Source organism: Amphiura filiformis, chromosome 6 (assembly GCF_039555335.1).
Source record: "Amphiura filiformis chromosome 6, Afil_fr2py, whole genome shotgun sequence".
Lineage (NCBI taxonomy): Eukaryota > Metazoa > Echinodermata > Ophiuroidea > Amphilepidida > Amphiuridae > Amphiura > Amphiura filiformis.
This window is the reverse complement of record NC_092633.1, coordinates 75,826,195-75,849,497: the sequence shown is the minus strand read 5'-3', so window position 1 is coordinate 75,849,497 and position 23,303 is coordinate 75,826,195. Positions and strand designations below refer to the sequence as shown.

Genomic DNA, 23,303 nt, shown 5'->3' with positions numbered 1-23,303 from the left:
ACTTGAAAATTCTGAAAAGGCCAAAAGTCAAGAGCAAGCTGTTCTTAACAACAAAATTGCAGTCAGTAACAATGTTCCAACTAATGCTAATGTTGGGCAACTTACAAATAATTCTAACCCGAATCAAGAAGCAACTTCTTGTACACGACATGATAGAACTGGTGAACTGAAGCAGAACAACCTTGCAGATGGGGTACAAGCATCGACAAGGAACCAATTGCCAATAGGCAATGTACATCCTAACCCATCTGTTCAGGTCAGCCCTGAATCATCACACGAGAATAAAATTAGATGGCAAGAAACCGGCATAATTCACAATTCTGTTCAGACTTTAGCAACAACAACAACAGCAGCCAATATTAATGCTTCAAGTTCTCGACCAATAATCTTGCCAAGGCTTTTATCAGATATTCCTCATCATCGCCAAGAACTCATTCACCAAGAACTGTTAATAATAATAATTCGTCCCCTCAAATAGGAGAAAAGCGCAAAGTTTCATACCCTGACACAGCCACGCCGTCCAAAAAAGTCGCCATGGATTTCAAAGATTTCAAAGGTCATAGAGTATTAGCTAGGAATGGTAACGTTTTTCAACCAGGAACGATTAGTCAGTTCCGAAAGAATGAGGTTGGTGTCCTCTTTGCTGGTTCCAAAGAGGTGGTATTTTTTGACGTTTTATCAACTGGAGACATTCGGATTATTAGCGACATTGTGCCGTCACTAGACAAGGTTATGGTTGGCTCTATTGTCTGTGTACCAAAGGGGCCAGATAGAAACATGTACTTTGAAGGAGTGGTCAGAGAAGCTAAAGTGGCACCTCATCAGCATTATCAAGTTGAACTCGGTCCAAATGTGAGCGAAGGAGCTAATAAAGAAACAGAATTCATAACGGCGCCTCTATGGAAGTTGCGACTTTTGCAGTACCCATGGTCGCAAGAATTGAACATGTCCCCACATTCACATTTAGCGACCGTAAGGCAATTAACTTATAGTCCAGCAGTTGAAGCTAAAACTAGCAGAGAGGTATCGAGGTTGATGGCGAGACAGAATGCAAGAGATGATGGATCAGACGATGAGTTACAGAGGGAAGATATCCACTTTGATACCCCTCCTCAAATGCGACCTGCCTCCACCCCAACCTCTTCTATCTACTCCCCATTTGACAGTAACGCCTTAAAGAAACTAGACCAGAGAGATCGCAAGCGCCACATAAGCAGTGCCAGCACTGCGTCGTCCATAAGCTCCCATTCGGTGTCACCCGTCATCTCTTCGGCAAAATACAAGAAAGGGGACGTTGTGTGCAATCCGAACGGTGTGCGTAAAAAGTTCAATGGAAAGCAGTGGAGGCGTCTGTGCTCCAAGGAGGGATGCAATAAAGAGTCGCAACGACGTGGCTACTGCTCACGGCATCTGTCCATGGTTAAGAATATGTCTCAAGGAAGTGATGTGGACTGGGACAGTGATTCAAGATGCTCAAGTGTGGCTAGAACAGGTGAGGGGTTATTCAATATTAAATTCTATTCCATATACTAACATTATTTATAGGATTAAATGTATAAGGGGTACTACACCCTGCCCAATTTTGTGCCTATTTTTGCATTTTCTCAAAAATTATAGTGCATTGGTGGCAAGTCAGATATGACTACAACTACTGCACTGGAAATTTTATTTCAGTACAGACAACAGTTGTGGAGTTACAGTCAAAAATGAGGGAAAACCAATATTTGATCAATAAATCAATAACTACTTGCCTTGAGTTGCTGAAATTTCAGTGCAGTAGTTGTAGTCTTTGCCCCTATAATATACATATCTTATTTGTCACCTATGCGCTATAATTTTTTGAGAAAAATGCAAAAAATAGGCACAAAATTGGCCAGGGGTGTAGTACCCCTTAACAATTCAAATACTCGATTTCAAGAAGCCAGATTATATTGTAAGACTCATTACATAAGAATTGTGTGACATTGACAAAAACAAGGACTGGTAAATTATTGTGGATTTGTAGAGTTCAGTTGCAAAGTTGTTGTTGCATGATTTACAAGCTTTTACATGTTCACTGTCTGTACAGTTAATACCTTAGCAACAGGCAGGAATACTATAATGCCAGATATTCAACGCCCATTTTTCCATTGAACTGATTAGTTATGCTCTATAAATAGATCCATATAATTCCCCCATTGGACCCCAGGTTTGAGCTTGGGACCCCAGATGGTGAACTACAGGTTGGAGTATGTACCTTCAACCTGAAATATGTGGTTGGAAGGTGTATGTTCCATTTCCTTCTTTGAAAATAAAATTTGAACGAACAGTTAACATCCTTGATTGAATTATCCATATACAATGTGCAATCAATGTTGATATTGTTGCAGCAATGTGGTACTTGTTTCATATTAACCAGGGATTCTACACACACATAGCTTGGTTTGTGATGAAGCAATACATGGTTGTATTGTACAAAAATATGAATCTATTTATAGAGCATACCTCATCTGTTCATTGGCAAAATGGGTTTTTGAATACATAATGTTGTAGTATTCCTACTTGTATGCACCATAATTGTCTATATTATATTTCAACATCACAAATTTGTCAATTGGAGAGGTTTTGCAATTATGAATTTTGTTTTTTAACTTTTAAGGGCCATGCATTGGGTTTGAAATCTACGTGTATGTGGCTATGTGCCCCATCAATTATTTTTATTTTTATTTTGAAAACATGGACCCAGCACACTTCCAAATACTAGTATATAATATGAGTTGCTACAGAGGTTGTTCCGTTTTACATATATATTTACTTTTCCTGTAAACGCTCTAGTCAAAAAATCAAGTTTCCTTTATACCGGCCCTGTCAGCTGTCAAAGTTTAGGACAAGGACAAGTTGCGGAGAGATATTGCGCAAGACTCACAACCTTTTGTTGCCAGAGAAACAAGATCAGGTGAACACAAAGCAGTTGAGTGAGTTCTATTCATTCATAGTAGACTTAACATACACAGCTATAGCTAGACAAGTCATGCAAATTGTTTATCTAGTGTAAAATTGTAACCTTGTTGAACTTTGTTCTTGGTAAAAATAAAAAGTGGGAATAACATTTGAGAAAAGATATTGACAGACACAGGTGGGCATGGGCAACAATGTTAAATGTAAAATCATCTAGACAGTTGGATAGAAAGAGATCTATCAATAGCCCAATAGCCTAGGCCTACATATTTACTTAGGCAATTTTAGATTGATCAAGTCTTTCAATGGCTGTGTGAAAAAGGGGGAACATAGTGCTTGCCGCCAGTGGAGGGAATCACAGCCTATGAGGGAATTTGAAAGCCACTACAATTATACAATATCCATTTTGGCTTCTTCTATGGGTTCTGGTGGGCCTCATCTCTCCAATCCTACATGTACATACTTTCTGTGTTGTTTAGCATTGAACATGGGTCCAGCGCCATAGCAACATGTTGAGAAAAGGGCCAAAAAAGTCCCACTTTTCCCTTTCGGTAGCAATAGTACTTGTGCAAGTGTTTTGGCTAGGGCTTTACATACATGCAAGATTCAGGCTTAAATATCCATTGAAAAAAAAAAAATATCATAAATTCATTATTCATTAATATGGTATTCAATAAATTATCTATCTATACTAATAAAATAATAAGCGTTCTCTGTCTGTCCGGCTATGCGTTCCGCCGTGCTGCGACGCATCGATCCGATATTTGGGACATGGGTAGGTGCCGGGAAAAGCATGTTGACCGTGTGGTTTTGAAGGTCATCGGAGGTCAAGGTCAAAGGTCAAATTTTCAAACTTTGTCCGATCGGGCCCAAATTTGGTGGGTGGGACCCTTGATACGAGGGGAATATAGGGGCGAAATAAAATTGAGGTCAACCGAGGTCAAAGGTCATTACGGAGGGGTCAAATTTCAAACTTTGTCCGATCGGGCTCAAACTTGGTAGGTGTAATCCTTTGTATGAGGGGAGCATGAAAACCATTATATGGAGGTCATCCGAGGTCAAAGGTCAAAGGTCATGGATTTCAAACTTTGTCCTATCGGGCTCAAACTTGGTGGGTGGCATCCTCCATACGAGGGGAATATATATGCGCAAACAAAATTGAGGTGGGCCAGTGCTCTCACAGCATCAGGGCTCTCACAGCTGCAGGTGCACTAGTCTACTATACTAAAATAACCAGCGAAGTCTGTGTGTGTGTGTGTCTGTGTGTCCGGCTATGCGTTTCGCCGCGCTTCGACGCATCGATCCGATATTTCGGATATGGATAGGTATCGGGAAAAGCATGTTGACCGGGTGGTCTGGAAGGTCACCGGAGGTCAAGGTCAAAGGTCAAAATTTCAAACTTTGTCCGATCGGGCCGAAATTTGGTGGGTGGAATCCTTGAAGTCAAATTTTCAAACTTTGTCCGATCGGGCCCAAATTTGGTGGGTGTCATCCTTGATACAAGGGGAATATATTAAGCGAAATAAAATTGAGGTCAACCGAGGTCAAAGGTCATTACGGAGGGGTCAAATTTCAAACTTTGTCCAATCGGGCTCAAACTTGGTAGGTGTAATCCTTTGTATGAGGGGAGCATGAAAACCATTATATGGAGGTCATCCGAGGTCAAAGGTCAAAGGTCATGGATTTCAAACTTTGTCCTATCGGGCTCAAACTTGGTGGGTGGCATCCTCCATACGAGGGGAATATATATGCGCAAACAAAATTGAGGTGGGCCAGTGCTCTCACAGCATCAGGGCTCTCACAGCTGCAGGTGCACTAGTCTACTATACTAAAATAACCAGCGAAGTCTGTGTGTGTGTGTGTCTGTGTGTCCGGCTATGCGTTTCGCCGCGCTTCGACGCATCGATCCGATATTTCGGATATGGATTAGGGTTAGGGGGGATTAGGGTTAGGGGGGATACGAGGGGAATGTATGCGCGAAATAAAATCCGAGGTCAAAGGTCATTACGGAGGGTTCAAATTTCAAACTTTGTCCGATCGGGCTCAAACTTGGTGGGAGGAATCCTTGATACCAGGGGAATATATGCGCGAAATAAAATGCGAGGTCAACCGAGGTCAAAGGTGGGACATGGGTAGGTGCCGGGAAAAGCATGTTGACCGTGTGGTTTTGAAGGTCATCGGAGGTCAAGGTCAAAGGTCAAATTTTCAAACTTTGTCCGATCGGGCCCAAATTTGGTGGGTGGGACCCTTGATACGAGGGGAATATAGGGGCGAAATAAAATTGAGGTCAACCGAGGTCAAAGGTCATTACGGAGGGGTCAAATTTCAAACTTTGTCCGATCGGGCTCAAACTTGGTAGGTGTAATCCTTTGTATGAGGGGAGCATGAAAACCATTATATGGAGGTCATCCGAGGTCAAAGGTCAAAGGTCATGGATTTCAAACTTTGTCCTATCGGGCTCAAACTTGGTGGGTGGCATCCTCCATACGAGGGGAATATATATGCAAAACAAAATTGAGGTGGGCCAGTGCTCTCACAGCATCAGGGCTCTCACAGCTGCAGGTGCACTAGTCTACTATACTAAAATAACCAGCGAAGTCTGTGTGTGTGTGTGTCTGTGTGTCCGGCTATGCGTTTCGCCGCGCTTTGACGCATTGATCCGATATTTCGGATATGGATAGGTATCGGGAAAAGCATGTTGACCGGGTGGTTTGGAAGGTCACCGGAGGTCAAGGTCAAAGGTCAAAATTTCAAACTTTGTCCGATCGGGCCGAAATTTGGTGGGTGGAATCCTTGAAGTCAAATTTTCAAACTTTGTCCGATCGGGCCCAAATTTGGTGGGTGGGACCCTTGATACAAGGGGAATATAGGGGCGAAATAAAATTGAGGTCAACCGAGGTCAAAGGTCATTACGGAGGGGTCAAATTTCAAACTTTGTCCAATCGGGCTCAAACTTGGTAGGTGTAATCCTTTGTATGAGGGGAGCATGAAAACCATTATATGGAGGTCATCCGAGGTCAAAGGTCAAAGGTCATGGATTTCAAACTTTGTCCTATCGGGCTCAAACTTGGTGGGTGGCATCCTCCATACGAGGGGAATATATATGCGCAGCCAAAATTGAGGTGGGCCAGTGCTCTCACAGCATCAGGGCTCTCACAGCTGCAGGTGCACTAGTCTACTATACTAAAATAACCAGCGAAGTCTGTGTGTGTGTGTGTCTGTGTGTCCGGCTATGCGTTTCGCCGCGCTTCGACGCATCGATCCGATATTTCGGATATGGATTAGGGTTAGGGGGGATTAGGGTTAGGGGGGATACGAGGGGAATGTATGCGCGAAATAAAATCCGAGGTCAAAGGTCATTACGGAGGGTTCAAATTTCAAACTTTGTCCGATCGGGCTCAAACTTGGTGGGAGGAATCCTTGATACCAGGGGAATATATGCGCGAAATAAAATGCGAGGTCAACCGAGGTCAAAGGTCATTACGGAGGGTTCAAATTTCAAACTTTGTCTGATCGGGCTCAAACTTGGTGGGTGGAATCCTTGATACCAGGGGAATATATGCGCGAAATAAAATGCGAGGTCAACCGAGGTCAAAGGTCATTACGGAGGGTTCAAATTTCAAACTTTGTCTGATCGGGCTCAAACTTGGTGGGTGGAATCCTTGATACCAGGGGAATATATGCGCGAAATAAAATGCGAGGTCAACCGAGGTCAAAGGTCATTACGGAGGGTTCAAATTTCAAACTTTGTCTGATCGGGCTCAAACTTGGTGGGTGGAATCCTTGATACCAGGGGAATATATGCGCAAAATAAAATCAGAGGTTAACCGAGGTCAAAGGTCATCACGGAGGGTTCAAATTTCAAACTTTGTCTGATCGGGCTCAAACTTGGTAGGTGGAATCCTTGATACCATGGGAATATATGCGCGAAATAAAATGCGAGGTCAACCGAGGTCAAAGGTCATTACGGAGGGTTCAAATTTCAAACTTTGTCCGATTGGGCTCAAACCTTGATATGAGGGGAACACGTAAAAATATAATCGAGGTCAAAGGTCATCCAGGGGCTGCATTTTAAACTTCGCCTAATTTCGGGTAAAACTTGGTGAAAGTAATTCTCCATATCATGGGAGCATGAACAAAATCAAAACCTAGGTCACTCGAGGGCAAAGGTCATATGGGGTCAGTATGCCCAACTGGGCTTAAAAGTGGTAGAAAGAATCCTCGATATGAGGAGAACGTGTCAAAAAGTCATCAGGGGTCAAATAGCATTGCCATCAGTTACTCTCACAGCAACGGGTGAACTAGTCTATCTATACTAATAAAATAATAAGCGGTCTCTATCTGTCTATCTGTCTATCTGTGTATCTGTGTATCTATCTATCTATCTATCTGTCTGTCTGTCCGGCTATGCGTTCCGCTGCGCTTCGACGCATCGAGCCGAAATTTCGGATATGGATAGGTGACGGAAAAGCAAGTTAACCGGGTGGTTTTGAAGGGCCCCTCGAGGTCAAAGGTCATCTAGGGGGAAAATACCCCAACTGGATAGCAAAAGCAGCAGCAAGTGGATACAAAGATGTGTAATGGGCAACTCTGGACAAGTTTCATTCAGCTTTTGGCTGTTTGCCCAATTTGAAATGCACTGTAATGTCTACCCAGAATGCATTGCTGCAAAGCTACAGGTGCACTAGCATTAAGAAAATAATGAGCTCTGTGTGTTCGATGGCAATGCGCTTCTCCGCGCTTCGACGCATCATTCCGATATTTCGGACATAGATGGGTACCGGGCGTGCGCTGTTTACCGGGTAGTTTTGAAGGTCATCGGAGGTCAAGGTCAAAGGTCACAGATTTCAAACTTTGTCCGATCGGGCCCAAACTTGGTGGGTGGGATCCTTGATAGGAGGGAAATATATGTCCAAAATAAGCGAGGTCAACCGAGGTCAAAGGTCATTACGGAGGGGTCAAATTGCAAACTTTGTCCGATCGGGTTCAAACTTGGTGGGTCGAAACCTTCATATGAGGGGAGCATGAAAAACATTATATGGAGGTCATCCGAGGTCAAAGGTCAAAGGTCATGGATTTCAAACTTTGTCCTATCGGGTTCAAACTTGGTGGGTGCAATCCTTGCTACGAGGGGAATATATGCAAAAACAAAATTGAGGTCAACCGAGGTCAAAGGTCATGTAGGGGCTAAATTTAAACTTTGCCCTATTGGGCTTAAACTTGATAGGTGGAATCCTTCGTAGGACTGAGGGGAGCATGAAAAAATTGCACCACGGTCATCCAAGTTCAAAGGTCATCTGGGGTCAAACAGTATCACTATCATGCCAGTGCACTCACAGCATCTGGGCTCTCATAGCCGCAGGTGCACTAGTACTATAATAATCATAAGCTCTGTCTGTCCGTCTGTGTGTCTGTCCGGCTATGCGTTTCGCCGCGCTTCGACGCATGGTTCCGATATTTCAGACATATATGGGTACCGGGCGTGCGCTGTTTACCGGGTAGTTTTCAAGGTCATCGGAGGTCAAGGTCAAAGGTCAAAATTTGAAATTTTGTCCGATGGGGCCCAAACTTGGTGGGTGGCATCCTTGATACGAGGCGAATATATGCCAGAAATGAAATCGAGGTCAAAGGTCATTGCGGAGGGGTCAAATTTCAAACTTGGTCAGATCGGGCTCAAACTTGGTGGGTCGAAACCTTCGTATGAGGGGAGCATGAAAAACATTATATGGAGGTCATCCAAGTTTAAGGTCAAAGGTCATGGATTTCAAACTTTGTCCTATCGGGCTCAAACTTGGTGGGTGGAATCCTTGATACGAGGGGAATATATGCACAAAACAAAATTGAGGTCAAAGGTCATGTAGGGCCTAAATTTAAACTTTGCCCTATTGGGCTTCAACTTGATAGGTGGAATCCTTCGTATGAGGGAAGCAAGAAAAAAATTACACCGAGGTCTTAGGTCATCAAACAGTATCGCTATCATGCCAGTGCTCTCACAGCATCAGGGCTCTCACAGCTGCAGGTGCACTAGTACTAATAAAATCGTAAGCTCTGTCTGTCCGTCTGTCCGGCAATGCGTTTCGCCGCGCTTCGACGCATCACTCCGATATTTCGGATATAGATAGGTATCGGGCATTCCACGCTTATGGGGTAGTTTGAAAGGTCATCGGAGGTCAAGGTCAAAGGTCAAAATTTCAACTTTGTCCGATCGGGCCCAAACTTGGTAGGTGGAATCCTTGATACGAGGCGAGTATATGCCCGAAATAAAATTGAGGTCAACCGAGGTCAAAGGTCATTACGGAGGGGTCAAATGTCAAACTTTGTCCGATCGGGCTCAAACTTGGTGGGTGGAATCCTTGATACGAGGGGAATATATGCCCGAAATAAAATTGAGGTCAACCGAGGTCAAAGGTCATTACGGGGGGTCATATTTCAAACTTTGTCCGATCGGGCTCAAACTTGGTGGGTGGAATCCTTGATGCGAGGGGAATATATGCCCGAAATGAAATTGAGGTCAACCGAGGTCAAAGGTCATTATGGAGGGGTTAAATTTCAAACTTTGTCCGATGGGGCTCAAAGTTGGTGGGTGGAATCCTTGCTACGAGGGTAATATATGCGCAAAATACCATTGAGGTCAACCGAGGTCAAAGGTCATTACGGAGGGGGTCAAATTTCAAACTTTGTCCGATCGGGCACAGACTTGGTGGGTGGAGTCCTTGCTACGAGGGCTTAAACATGGTATAACGAATTCTCAATATGACAGGAACAGGAAGATTTCACCACTCCCTGTGAGGACTGCAATGTCTTCCCAGCATTCATAGCTGAAAATGATTTCTAAATTTCAAATGGATGTATCAAATAAAACTGAGGTCATCAAAGGTCAAAGGGGATCAAGTCAAGGTCATTTAGGGTCAGAGGTCATATGGGTTCAGTGGGGGGTCAAACAGCATCACTATCTGATGCTGGTGGTGCTCTCACGTACAGCTACAGTGCCCTCACAGCCGCAGGTACTCTAGTTTTACAAAAATGTGAGATTCCATCATTCACATACACATGCTTTTGCCAGTGTAAGGTCTGGCCTTGTGCATCATGTTTTGAGAGAACCTTCTTTAATATAAACCCAACCTCATTTATTAATATTATTACAAAAGTTCATACAACCACATATGTAACCCTTTAGTAATTTGACCTCAGTTTAAGGTGAATATTACAAGCTGTGTGATCCCAGAGTGCAGAGTATTCATTTATGCATTGCATGGCTGGTGTAACTAAACTTTGACATAAGGATGGTGTTGTTTTTTAATCTGCTATGTCATAGTTGTTTACCTGATATAGGGAGGTTGTGAACACAATGAAAGCAAACCATTGACATGGTTAATACATTGAATGGGTCAGTCACCCATTATATTGTTGCAATATTTGAGGTGTTTTTATTTTCATGTGCCCACATGATTATAAACTGTTGCTCTCATGTATTAATGAAATCATGAACAAAAGACAAATGGGCCATAACATTGTATACAAATAATGATAAAATGATTAAGAGAAAATTAAAAGGGATGCCCAAAACTAAAAAATGAAATAATAGCAAAATGTTAAAATAATTATGATTCTTGATAATTATTTGATTCTTTATCATCTACTGCATTAATATTTTGTTTGAATTATTATTATTGTTATTATTATTATTATTATTATTAATTATTATTACCGTAACATGGGGTGGCTTTGGACAATTTTGATGTATTGTCGTAAATATTTTTATAATGATCAGTAGAATTCTGAGTTTCATGTTGGGTTTGGCAAGTACCAATAGAGAACAGTTCATGCCCATAAGGTCAACTCGAGTTTATTTTATTTTACGATAATTTTTTGGGGGGCAAAGTTTGTCCAAAGTCACCCCTTTGGTTTGGGGTGACTTTAGACACCATGTAATCAAGTGCATGTCCAAAGTCACCCCGACCTGAAGAGTAGAGCAATGGAGAGGGTGGAAGTAGTTGTGAGGTGGGTAGGAGCACAGAGGACACTGTTGTGGTAGGGCATGGTCACTGTGGTGTATTTTAACAAAGTGTCAAATTTTTTGTATTCATTTGTTATGTCCAAAGTCACCCCGAAAGGAAGCCAAACCCTGGGGTGACATTGGACACAGCCTGCTTTTAAATTCTTAAGAGTGGCTAGATATCATGACTATCCAGGTAGGTTCTTGATTCATCTGTGTTTACTATCCAACCAACAGGCTCGAGTTTCCACTTTTATGTTCCGGTGGAGTACCGAAAGTTTGACCACCACAAAAATTCTGTATTTTATGGACCCCGCTAAAAAGTTCTGAAAAACATATTTAGATAACACATTATACTGGGAAACTTTAGTCATTTGTAATGTCCATACATTACCACATAGAAAATACAAAAATATTCTTAGAAATATTAAAAGGTAAAACAGCCTACATGAAATAATAGTTTTTCCCATGTGTGTCCAAAGTCACCCCAGTGTCCAAAGTCACCCCATTTTACGGTATTATTATTTTTATTATTATTTAGATTATTATTAATTGTTATTGCGTTTATTGCTTCATGTTTAAACACTGATACTTTGCATTGATAGGACTGAGTGTAGGAATCTTTTGTGAAGCTCTTTAGTTGTACACTGAAGCAATTTAAACAATATTAGCGCTATTTAAATTTGGCAAAAGATTACACAGGTCTGTAGTGAAATTGATATTATGATGTACAGGTGCATTCCCAGACAGTGATATTTGTTTGTCCAGAATATTGTCTGTCCAGAATAATGTCTGCAATATTAGTGTATAAAGTTCACATGTTTGTTGTATTAAAACCTCAAACCTTTTACTTGATGTAGAAATTATGCATTGATATTATGTTCATGAATTAATGCTTCCATGCAAGTTGCACTCCTCCCCTCAAAATATTCAAATAGGAAGAACATTTTGTGTACATGTATGTACAAGCATGTATGAACTTATAAGTGCCAAATAAAAGTCAAATTCAGTTGCCTACATCAACAATTTGAAAGGTAACAAACCTGCATACTAATTTGCTAAAGGTTGAATGGTTGCAACAAAACCTGAGTGCAAAAAAGTCATGGTAAATATTCCTTTACATGTAGGTGTGCAATGTACATTGTAAGATCAATTTAATACCACTTCTTGGAAATGATTATGAGGGGTTGTGGGGAAAAATAAGTAGGCCTATATCATGAGGCATGAAAATTTAATAAATTTTGTTTTTCAATGGTAATGATAGCAATCATGAGGGCAACAATCCTGGAGTTTAGCTAAATTTACAAACAAACAAACAAACAAAAAGTTACATATTATAGGCCTATATTCAAAGATCAACACAAAGGCACAAGGGTGGTGATGAAGTAATTAAATGGTGAGGATGAGGATAACAATTATTTAATGTAATATCAGATTATGGCCACTTGTGGTGAAGGAAGGGGGGTAGGGTAGGCCCTATATGTTTAGCAGATTTGAGGTGCATTTTGAGGCTCTGTTGTACAGATTATTTGGGTCACATTTTTCAGAAAACTTGGTCATCCAAAAATTTCTAGAATAATTGGGCAAATTACACAATTATTTTTTAATTTGAATGTTTACTGTGAAGAGTCTATATGCCTTGTTTGCTTTGAATTTGTTGATGGATAATTTAATTCCATTACATTACATTACAATACAAGTGAAACCACAAATAACAGAACAAAATCAGGGATTTCAAGCAGGCAGTTCATGACCAGTACAGCCATAGGAAGTTGCATCTATTTTCAGACTTGTTACTCAATTGAGTCACATTCAATATACATGTACTGTACAGGACATGCTTAAAGCCTTGTTACCCTAGTATTTATTCTGCTCTAGAATTGTGCAAATAATACTGAAGAAATTCCATATTAATTTTGATTAGAAAAACACTTACTTTGACATATTTGTTAAATTTGGTAAGACAAAGTTGAAGCCAAGTTCCCATTTTAAACACCAAAATACATTAAAAACATAGTGCTTACACTTTCCAATTCAACATTATTGTACACTCACTTTCATACAGAAGTAACATAACAGCATATGTCACAGCATAAATTTCTAATGAAAATAATTTGTAATTGGCATAGTGGGTTATTATAGAAGATTGAAATAGATTTATGCAAGATATGCATGTATAGATTTGAATCATTTTCAGTCTGAACAATATATTGTACACATTACAAGATATAAATTGTGGTAATAATAGTCTGTTGGTGGTAATAAATAGTCTTGGTGATAAAGTGAAGAAATTTTATGATTTCAAAATTGCCATCAGATTCTAATTCAACGTTGTGATAAAATTGTCTGATAAATGAATTCAAATCAAACGATGTGCTACAAGACCACCAAATTAATGCATTTAAACATCATAATATATGATATTAAAAATAGTACCAGTATACAAAATATTGCATGTGAATGTGATAGCAATTTTGGAAACTGCCAATAATATAAAAATCATGGCTCGAAAAAGTGGGGTATTTGGGAAGCTCCTTCCCATCATAATGATTCTAATATTATAAATCTAGTTTACATGGTTCATGAAACCTCATGGCCAGGGACAAGTGATTTGCACGGGAAAAAATAGCTAATTGCGCAGAGATTGCGCGGAACTTTTTTCAGTGCAAATCATGTATCCCTGCCCATAGGAAAAAAATAGCCAATTGCACGGAGATTTCGTGGAAAAAAGTTCCGCGCAAATCACTTGTCCCTGCTCATGGCAGATTTTTAAACAAAAAAACCATGCAGCATGTACATGCTTGATTGTTGACAAGCAAAATCAGCCTATCCTTGCTGAGCACCCCCTGGTTGTAAGGTTTCTGGGTATGCCCCTGATATTTAAACTGACTATTTCTTTTCATGACTAAAATCAGATTAAAAATTTAAATTCTTTTTTGCAATAAATGTTTGTCTAAATATTTCTCTCTGTAATTTCTCACCTACAGATTCCAGACCACAGATTGACCCATCCAGATTTGACAGTGATGAGGCAGAAACAGCTAACATTCTCATTTCTCTGGGAAATTCCCGCTCTGGAACTCCAGCATGCTTCACACCAATCCAGCATTCGGTTCCTCACTCGCCCATGTCCCACTCACTGACCTCGTCCCCAGCTCCTTTCAGCCATCGGCGCTACATTTACCCCGATTTCACAATATCCAAACTCGCACCAGGCTAGTGGGTCTGCAGTCGGTACTCCTAATAGATGGGGCTCTGCAACACCTTTATCGGGGAGGTCCTCAGCGGAGATTTCTTCGCCAGTAGTGCAATTCCAGCCGCAGTCACATAATTTTGCAACACCAGTTAGTCCAAATAAACTGAAACTCAAGATGGAACATGCAAGAAATCAAAGTAGAGATGTGAGTCGAGTGATAGTAATGACTCTGGTGTGGATTCTGTAAATAGATCGCCAACACCTAATCAACATAGTGTTACCCCTTCACCTGTTGGCCCCTCCCATCATGTCATGTCACCACCTAATATCATGTCACCCCCAGCACCCCGACAGCAGGTCACGCAGTACTTTCAATCGCCGGAGAAAAGCCATTTTGAATTCCCTCCCCACCATCGGACACCAAACTACGTGCAGCGCTTCTTGCACCACGCAGCATGCACCAATTTCAGACTGCGCAAGAAACACAAACAAGCCCCATAATCGATACAAAACCTGTGTCTCAGCACACAACTTATGCAGATAAAATTCCCAGAACAAATCTGACCAAAGAGTTTGAGAAGGACCAAGCTAAACTGAGAATGGAAGGTGTTGTCCGTAGAGAAATATCACCCAAACCAACACCAGCAGCTGTAACCATGACAACGTTGCAGCAACAGCATGAAAGAGGACAGATTATGAATGAAACTAAACCAATTGCAGCTGCAGGGACACAGGAGGTGAACCCACAGGCTGGAGGGACTGGACAGGTTCAAACTACGCCATTCCAGGCTGCAGCCTCACACCCTACTCCAACATCTTTGCTACCTGTGATGCCAGCAGGGGGTGGGGATAAAGAAGAGAACAGGGACCAGAGACCTGCAAGTAAGTTGCAAAACAAGATTCTTCATACATTGGATTCTTCCAGACATGACTTAAATATCCCACACAAGGGGTGTAGATTTCAAATGGAATCACACATTTAGGTAACTCCATTTGAAATCTACACACCCTATGGAGGAGATTACGGTCATGTCTTGTTTGATGATGGCCATTTTACAATTTGTAATTTTTATATTTACTCATTATTTTTAAATTAATATCACTATTATTAAAGACAGAATTAAAAAGACTAGTTTGCGACTTCGCGTATACATGATGTCCTGTCAACCAGACCAAAAATGTCGTACTGCGCAGGTCAATAACCAATCGTACCACACTTTTGACCCAACACCAGAAGCAAACATTTATGATTTGTCTCGAATTTATCTTCAATTGAAAAATCAGTTAGCCCAGACGTAGGATTTATTTGCTTGTTCACATCACATCACTTATTCAGCTAGGCTAACGAAAGGACAATGGTATTAAGTGTTTATTCATGTTTGATGCAACTTCATGCAAGTAGTTGAAGGTAAATGTATTTACTTACATACTTAACCTTCACATGTAGGACACCTGCTTGCTGCTAAGAAAACCATAGATCCTAGCTGTTGAACTGATCTTCAAACATTAATACACTGACATTTCCAGCAACTATATTTAATTCATACTCGCCAAAATGTTGCACTTGTTCCCTGTAAGGTAAAATGTATTGGATTGATTCAATGTGTAACTATGGTAGTTTTAAATGTGCAGGATGTGAAAAAGATTTGACTGGTCTATTAAATTCAAGTAATTACTCAAAATGGTGTGACTGGTCCATTTTGATACTTAATGAATGTGTTCTTTGATCATTGCAGCTTGGCCATCCATGGTTCCTCCTGGTCATGTGCCGGTGTTCTATTGGCATTCCCTCGTCCCAATCTTCAACATTACCCAGCCTGCCAATGGACAAGCAGCCAATACCACACAGCAAGTAGCTGTCAATCAACCAGCAACAGCCAATCAAAATCAAGGTAAGCCCATGTGCATTTATCTTTGCTCAACTAAACCCAATTTGACAACGTATAATCAGCCAATTAATGTCAATCAATTGGAAAGAACCAATCACAATCAAAGCTTTAATACAACTAAAATGTTGAAAATTCAAATTGGTGACAAAATCTTTAAAAGCACCTACCGTAAAGATTCCCCTATTGATGCTTTGGGGTCACTTGACAAAAGTGGAATTTTAGGCACAACCTTAAAAGTATCCTCCCGTATAATTCCCACCAGCAAATACGGGCACAGATCCTTAATTCTTGTTGGGATTTCAGAGGAGGGAGCTCTCTACTTGCACATGCACCCCGAGGTAAAGGAACCCAAGTATGCCATTAGGTGGATCTTTACGGTATGTTATGTTTACCTAAGTTAAGACAAAGTTGCTTTAATGTTGGCCTGATCTTACATGTCTTAAGCTTCTTGGAAGTTATAATTTGACCTTTCAATAATTTCACCTTTCTATAATTTCACCTTTCCTTCCTCAAGTTTTTCACACAAGCCCAAATATGAAGGCCTGTAGAAGACCTAAGTTTCATGTGCATTTATTTCTGTATTTACAGGTGGTGTTCCAGGCCCCAGTGGAGTAGCCATACAGCCAGCCCAGGCATCAGTGCCTCCTGAAACAGCTAATGTGGTACAGACACAGCCAAGAAGGGAAGAAATGTAAGTACTGAATCACTCTATCAACAAAACTGGGTTAAAAATTAGGCCACTGTGGTTTCAGGCTTAGTGGGGAAAATATTTGCATTTTCTTCATGCCAGAGAGGATTGAATATCATGCATGGCATAATACTTAAAGGGACTTGCTAAGATTTGTAACCACAGACAACCTTTTCACTTTTCCTACAATTTTTCCCTGTTCTTTTCCTACTGTGTTTATCAGTGATGATTGATCTGGAAAGAAAAAGAAAAGTCTGGGTACTGTTAAAAGAAATCTAATGACCGGACAGGATGCTGAAAGAGCCATCATAATATTTGTGTGGTTCAGCTTTGGTTCACCTCAAGTTTGGTAGTGTCATAAGTGCATATTTCACTGGTTGCAGTATCGAATTGTGTGTAATGTTAATCACGCAAGGCGTACACAACCACATGAGGGCAGTTTGTTGCCACGCCTGTAATGCAAAAAGCATTGATGTCACTTCCAAAAATTGAGGCAAGCCATAGTATAAACGTTATCCACAATTGGAGGGTTGAGAGCCCAAAAGCCTCAACTCACAATGTGTCACATTGTGAGTTATAGTTTGTAATCGTCAGGAATTGTTAGGCTTTCACCACTAGGCCAAAATGTAGACCCATGCTAAGAGTGACATAATTGACCAATCTGATCTATATTGTGCATGGTTAAGAAAGTAGAATGTATAGGGCTTTCATTAATAATTTGTAATGCTCCTGACGAAATGTCACAAGACAACTCGAGAAATATCAATATTAATCCGCCGATTAAGAGCTGATCAAAGTATAAGGCTTTCTATACCATCCAAATGCTGCAATTGATTGATGGTTTTGAGAGAATCTGAATCATTTACTTCTTGCATACTATCAACTGCGTAGACTTTAACAGGAATCAAATTCCATTCATGCCAATATTTTACAGACCTATAAGAACTGATTAAGATTTTCTTGCCAAAATTTATGTAATCCTGATGAAGTGTTTTATATTTTACCTGAAAAACAAACAAAGAAATGTAACAACATTAATTAATTTTCCTGTTATCAGGGTTGCAAGTGCTAGTTATCCATCGCCAAACAAAAGAAGAACGCAATCACTAGGAGCTCTGCCGAAGGATTTGGCCGAGAAAGAACCTCGTAGTCCTAGAAAGGTTAGTTGATTTCATTTAGATGATTGCTGCTTTAGATGCTGCTAACCCTAATGCCATGGATGCGTTTTGGAGGAGAAAAGATGAAGAGAAAGGTTGTTTTCTATGGCCCAGTTTTGAGCCATGGATCCATTGGGTGCAAGAGGACAAGACCAGGAATAGCAAGCCACGAGTGTACACTGCCTGGCTGCTGTTTTTATGTTTTTATGTGTGCTCGGATGATTCTGCAACTGAGTCATGTCACTTGTGCTTGCAGGAAGCTTCCATTACTGCACCCTCTATGCATGCTTGATGAGCGGTATGCCAGTATTTTGTTGATGGCAATTTTACATGCATTCATGAAGGAGTACATTTGTAGGCCAAGGCATGGTTTGTGATAAATAGCTTGATATTGCATACAAATTGGGCTATTCCAGTTGAAACCCATACCCCTAATATGGAAATCTTGACCTATTATATTTCCAATGGTATTACCTGTATGGGTGACTCCATTTGAGATCTAAACTCCCTGTGTGGGATAAAAGGTGTATGAATTTCAATTAGAATAAACCAATGTTGATTGAACCCATCTGCATCTCCAGTAAGCCAGTGTCTATGTAGAGAAGTTGATGCATTCAGCAACAAAATCTGGCCAACCATGGATGTGAAGGCCAACCATTTACCTTGTATTTGGTGTATTCATTTGTACTGAACCCATACCTTGTAATACCTTGTAATACCTACATGTATACGTAAATTAAGTAATTCTTGGCCAAACTCGAATGTACCTGTTGCGTCCATGTAGCGTACTAAGCGTGTATGCAATGTAAGGCATGTGTATGCTTTCTTTAGTACCACGCTATGTGCGTGTGTGTTTATCGCGGAGTCACTAGCGTTCTGAGTGTTTCGAACTTGGCCAAGAATTATTTAATTTACCTGTAGCTTGCCTTTTTCTGAAGCCGATGTACTAAAATGTATAAATATTGTACCTGTTATCGCAGAGCCACTAGCATTCCGAGTGTTTGAAGTTCGAACTTGGCCAATAATTACTTTAATTAATTTAACCTGTAGCTTGCCTTTTTCTTGTACTAAAATGTATTTTTTTATTGTACCTGTTATTATTTTTTCACCAAGCTGAAGGACAAAGACCATGTTCGTCGTCCAATGAATGCTTTCATGATATTCAGCAAGCGCCACCGTGCTCTGGTACATCAGCGACACCCTAATCAAGACAACAGAACTGTCAGCAAAATTCTTGGGGAATGGTGGTATGCGTTGAAGCCAAAAGAAAAGCAGAAATACCATGACTTGGCATTCCAGGTAGGATATCTTGAAAGGCCAACATAAAATATTTGTTTGGTTGTCCTCGAATGCCCTGTAGAAGATGGGCGGTATGTCATATTTTTTTCCTGAACATGTAATGGCAGATAAAACTCAATCAGAATTTCTCAAAAGCCATAGCCTAACATATTATGTTTGTGCCAGTTTTGAAAATCTATTTTTATTTTTATTTTATTTTTACTTGCCATGTTTGATTGTTTACATGGTATATTTACATCTATTCGCCGATCGCATGGCCATCTCAAAACGAGGTTCTACCCGCAAAGTGCATACTGTGTGTGCATACGCCTGTCAAATACATGCTTTAATTACTGCGTACGCTTTGCAAAAGCCGCCTGGTGTGTTGCTAGAAAAGAAACAAAAGTGCACATTTTTGGAGAACCTCGTTTTGGTAGCAAGATGGTGGATCTGTGCAAAGGGTGAATTTTATTGGCAATTTACCGTTTATGTTGTGTGTACAAGGGTAGTGTTAACAAACCTGTAAGTCTTTAAATGTTATGAGGTCACAGAGTAACATAAAAAATGTTTGCTGGTCTAAATAAAGCAAGCACTTTTATAGTGTGTTTTGAATTTGCTTTTTGTGAGCATTCCACTAGTTTACCAAGTCAGTTTGTAATATTTGTTAAGGCCCATGTTCTTTGTGGTCTTCATTTGGACATGTGTGCTGTCTCTGGGGTGCTGTATATATGTTCAAACCTTGCCAATATGTGTAGAGCAAGGTGGACATCAATGATTTATCAATGGCCGATTACATAGAAACCAAGTGTGGTAGCATAGTGTGATATGTGCTACACACTTGGATATGCTCTACACACCAAGAAAAAAAATCGAGAGATTATTAGTATTAAATACAAGAATTACAGGACGAAAAGAAAAAGAAAGAAACCTTGATCAGTTATGTACCATGTTCTTTACCTAGATCAAAAGGGTTTATGTGTACTTATCATTGCATTTCAACCCATATTACATTGTGAAACAAAATAACATAATTACGTAAATACTCTCATTACAGGTCAAAGAGGCCCACTTCAAGGCCCACCCTGATTGGAAATGGTGCAATAAAGAAAGGAAGAAGTCTTCTAGCTCAACCTCAGACATTGTGATAAAGGAGGAGAGAACACGCAGGGCATCAGAAGGGGAGGAGATTCCAACAACACCAACCAGTAAGAAATGATCTTGTTACGACAATCAATTGTCTGCTTTTTACTGTTGTTTTCCGACTTTAATTTTGGCATATGTATATAATAGTATTGGTAAAATTAGATTGACTAATTGCATCAGATTTGCTCACATAATATTTCTCAATACTGGTGTGTTCTGCCCAAACAGTGTGAGTTGCTGTAATACAGCAGTGCTAAGAGATAAAAAAAGGAAGGTTTTTATTTCAAACTCTAATGGTGACCCGCAGGTCAAATTGCTAGAATTGTACATTAAACACAACTAAACAGACGCAATGCAATTTGCAGGCAGCAGCTTAATCAGCGCCAATATTGCAACATTGAAACAAACAACTATACAAACATCCAATCCAACCCAACCCCATCCCCCAGTAGGCAATGAGGATAAAGTGCCTTGCCCAAGGACACAACACGTTGGCACAAGCGGGGCTCGAACTCACAACCTATGTATTATGAGTCGGGCGCCTTATCCACTCGGCCACACATGCTCCCCAGATACTGCTGTGTGGGATAATTTTGATTTAATGCCCTGCATGCTACCAAAGCCTACAGGCTGGGTGCCTCCCCTTCAGCTGGTAGGGGTGGGCAACACACAGAGCACTTCCAACCAAACTCCGCTCTGGGTTAATAGTGCCCCATATGGTCAAAAAATAACCATCAGAAGTTGCCAAAACATCATAGAATTCATGTCTCTGATTAGCCCGGAGGTATATTCATAAAGAGAGACCAACATGATGCCTGTAGTTCCCACCTATGACATAGCCGACAACCAGCAATCCTCCCATGTGAGTCCCCCTGAACATGCGCAGGTGACCCCCTATTGTCTCTGTATGGTGCAACCTACCTCCCAACCAGTATTTGATAATTAATTGCTTCTACACACTTTTCATGTTTTCTCATAGTGCTCTCGCCACCTACAGAGCTGCCTAGTGATCTGAGCATGCTTGTGACAGCTGCCAGTGAGGTGATGCCGGTATCGGCTCCTATGCCCAGTCCAAGTCCAATCAAAGAGCTGTTTCCTCCAATGGCCAGGCCAACACCACAGGTACGTATGTGATGATTTTGTTTTTCAGATTTGAGTAGTTAGTATGATACAAAGGGATGGTACATAGTTATCATCGATTCATCAGTATCACATAAAATATGACAATAATTTAGTGCCTCTAATTAGATTGGGGTGTGGGAGCGAACAAACAGTCTAAAACATATCAAATTTGGCTTCTTTGTGGATTTTATGTGAGATAAAAACATGTGTGAATAAAATTATGTTGAATTGAATTGAAAATGTATGATTTACTGACCAGAAGTTTCACATTGATTTCATACTAACTAAAAAGGAAGTAAAAATTTCCACTTTTAGCTCATAAAGAAAATGTACAGGCATGGAAGTTTTGCTGGTGAACTGCCTTTCATGGTAAATTATAAAATTTCAATCACTTTTATTTGAATATTTTACAGCCTCAACCGTTACATCATCGACAGATGCCAATGTCATCTATTCCACCCAAGAAACGATCTCTGAGCGCCTCTCACATCCCAGTTACGCCGCATGAGTACACACAAGTTGATAGCTCAGCTCTAGCTGTTTTAACTGAGGTAGGTGCAATCATGTGATGTAATGGTATCTAAAAATATTGATTAGTTCGTTGACCAGCCCTTGTGCAAAATGTTCTGTTAATTCTTTATCACGTAAATAGGTCATGCCTGGATCACACGATACTACGCAGCTTGTTCATATCCCTTTAAATGTATTTACATAATGTTTCACTATGTAAATATTTATATCCATATATCAAAAAGACTAAATTTATGATATTTGGTACATGGCATGTTTTATCTAAATTTCTAAATGATATTAAGTTATTGTGATTAAATCATTGAAAAAGTTGACCAGTTTAAATACCTTGGTGTTATATTTGATTCAAACTTAACATGGTCTAACCATATCAACTATGTTTCTAAAAATATTTCTAAAAGATGTGGTGTCATAAATGGTATTAAGCATTATCTTCCATAGTCAACTCTGACCATGCTGGCAAATGCTCTCGCATTACCCCATTTTGATTATTGCAGCCCTGTATGGTCAAATTGTTCTGGAGTACGTGCAAACTCTCTCCAAATCCTCCAGAACAGACTTGCAAGAATTATTTTGTCAATTATTTTGTCAGCTGACATTAGAACACCAACAGATGAAATGATGGATAAGTTAAATTGGATTAAGCTTGACAAAAGGTGGTACAATCATTTGTTAGTTATTGTTTTAAAATGTATTAAAGATCAAGCGCCGTCATACTTATCATCTAACCTTAATCTGTACATAATATTGCAACCAGAGGCCAATAAACGTACTTTTAATGTTAGAGTTGTTAAAATATGGAATGATCTTCCATCTAACATTCGTAGTAACTTCAATACAATGAGTCTCTCCATGCTTAAGAATGCTACATTGTGCACCTCAACCAAGATAATTTAATTCATCAGCATAAGTTCATAATGTAATCATAATTATTTCATGTTCAAGTATGTATATTTTTCCTCATGTGCTCAGTATGAATACTATTTAAGTTGTATTTTAATTTGTAAATGTACAGCTCTTGCAGGGCCCCCAGGAAGATCAGTGTTTTCATTGATGGGATTACCCTGCTTAAAGAAAGTATAAATAAATAAATATTGTATATTTTTGTATGTTGTTGATATGCAATAATGAAGTTTAATCAAATTCACTTGTTTTTTTACCAGATGTGTACAAAACCAATTGAATCCAGCCCTGATTCCAAAGGGACACCAGAAAAGTCTCTCCCAAAACTGAAGCAAGCACAGCGCCCTCGATTGGAGTCAGAAGAAACCTTAAGCGATGAGGAGCATATGGTCATTGATGAGGAAGGCGATGATGATGTTATTGGTGAGTTTTTGAATAAAGCCTGACTTGTGTGTGTTACATG

The 23,303-nt window shown here is 40.1% G+C and overlaps 1 protein-coding gene across 1 annotated transcript in view; it reads left to right on the top strand.

Annotated features, from left to right (window-relative positions):
* The first annotated feature begins 416 nt into the window (after positions 1-416).
* The window catches only part of LOC140156053 (protein capicua homolog), a 48,456-nt gene continuing 25,569 nt past the window's right edge, over positions 417-23,303 (top strand). Inside the window, 13 exon segments of the mRNA XM_072179165.1 lie at positions 417-1,492; positions 13,921-14,104; positions 14,106-14,341; positions 14,344-14,532; positions 14,535-15,011; positions 15,866-16,021; positions 16,607-16,709; positions 17,764-17,866; positions 18,977-19,162; positions 20,196-20,346; positions 21,264-21,406; positions 21,820-21,957; positions 23,101-23,263. Of these exon segments, the coding sequence (XP_072035266.1) occupies positions 535-1,492; positions 13,921-14,104; positions 14,106-14,341; positions 14,344-14,532; positions 14,535-15,011; positions 15,866-16,021; positions 16,607-16,709; positions 17,764-17,866; positions 18,977-19,162; positions 20,196-20,346; positions 21,264-21,406; positions 21,820-21,957; positions 23,101-23,263 (3,187 nt within the window). The 5' untranslated portion in view covers positions 417-534.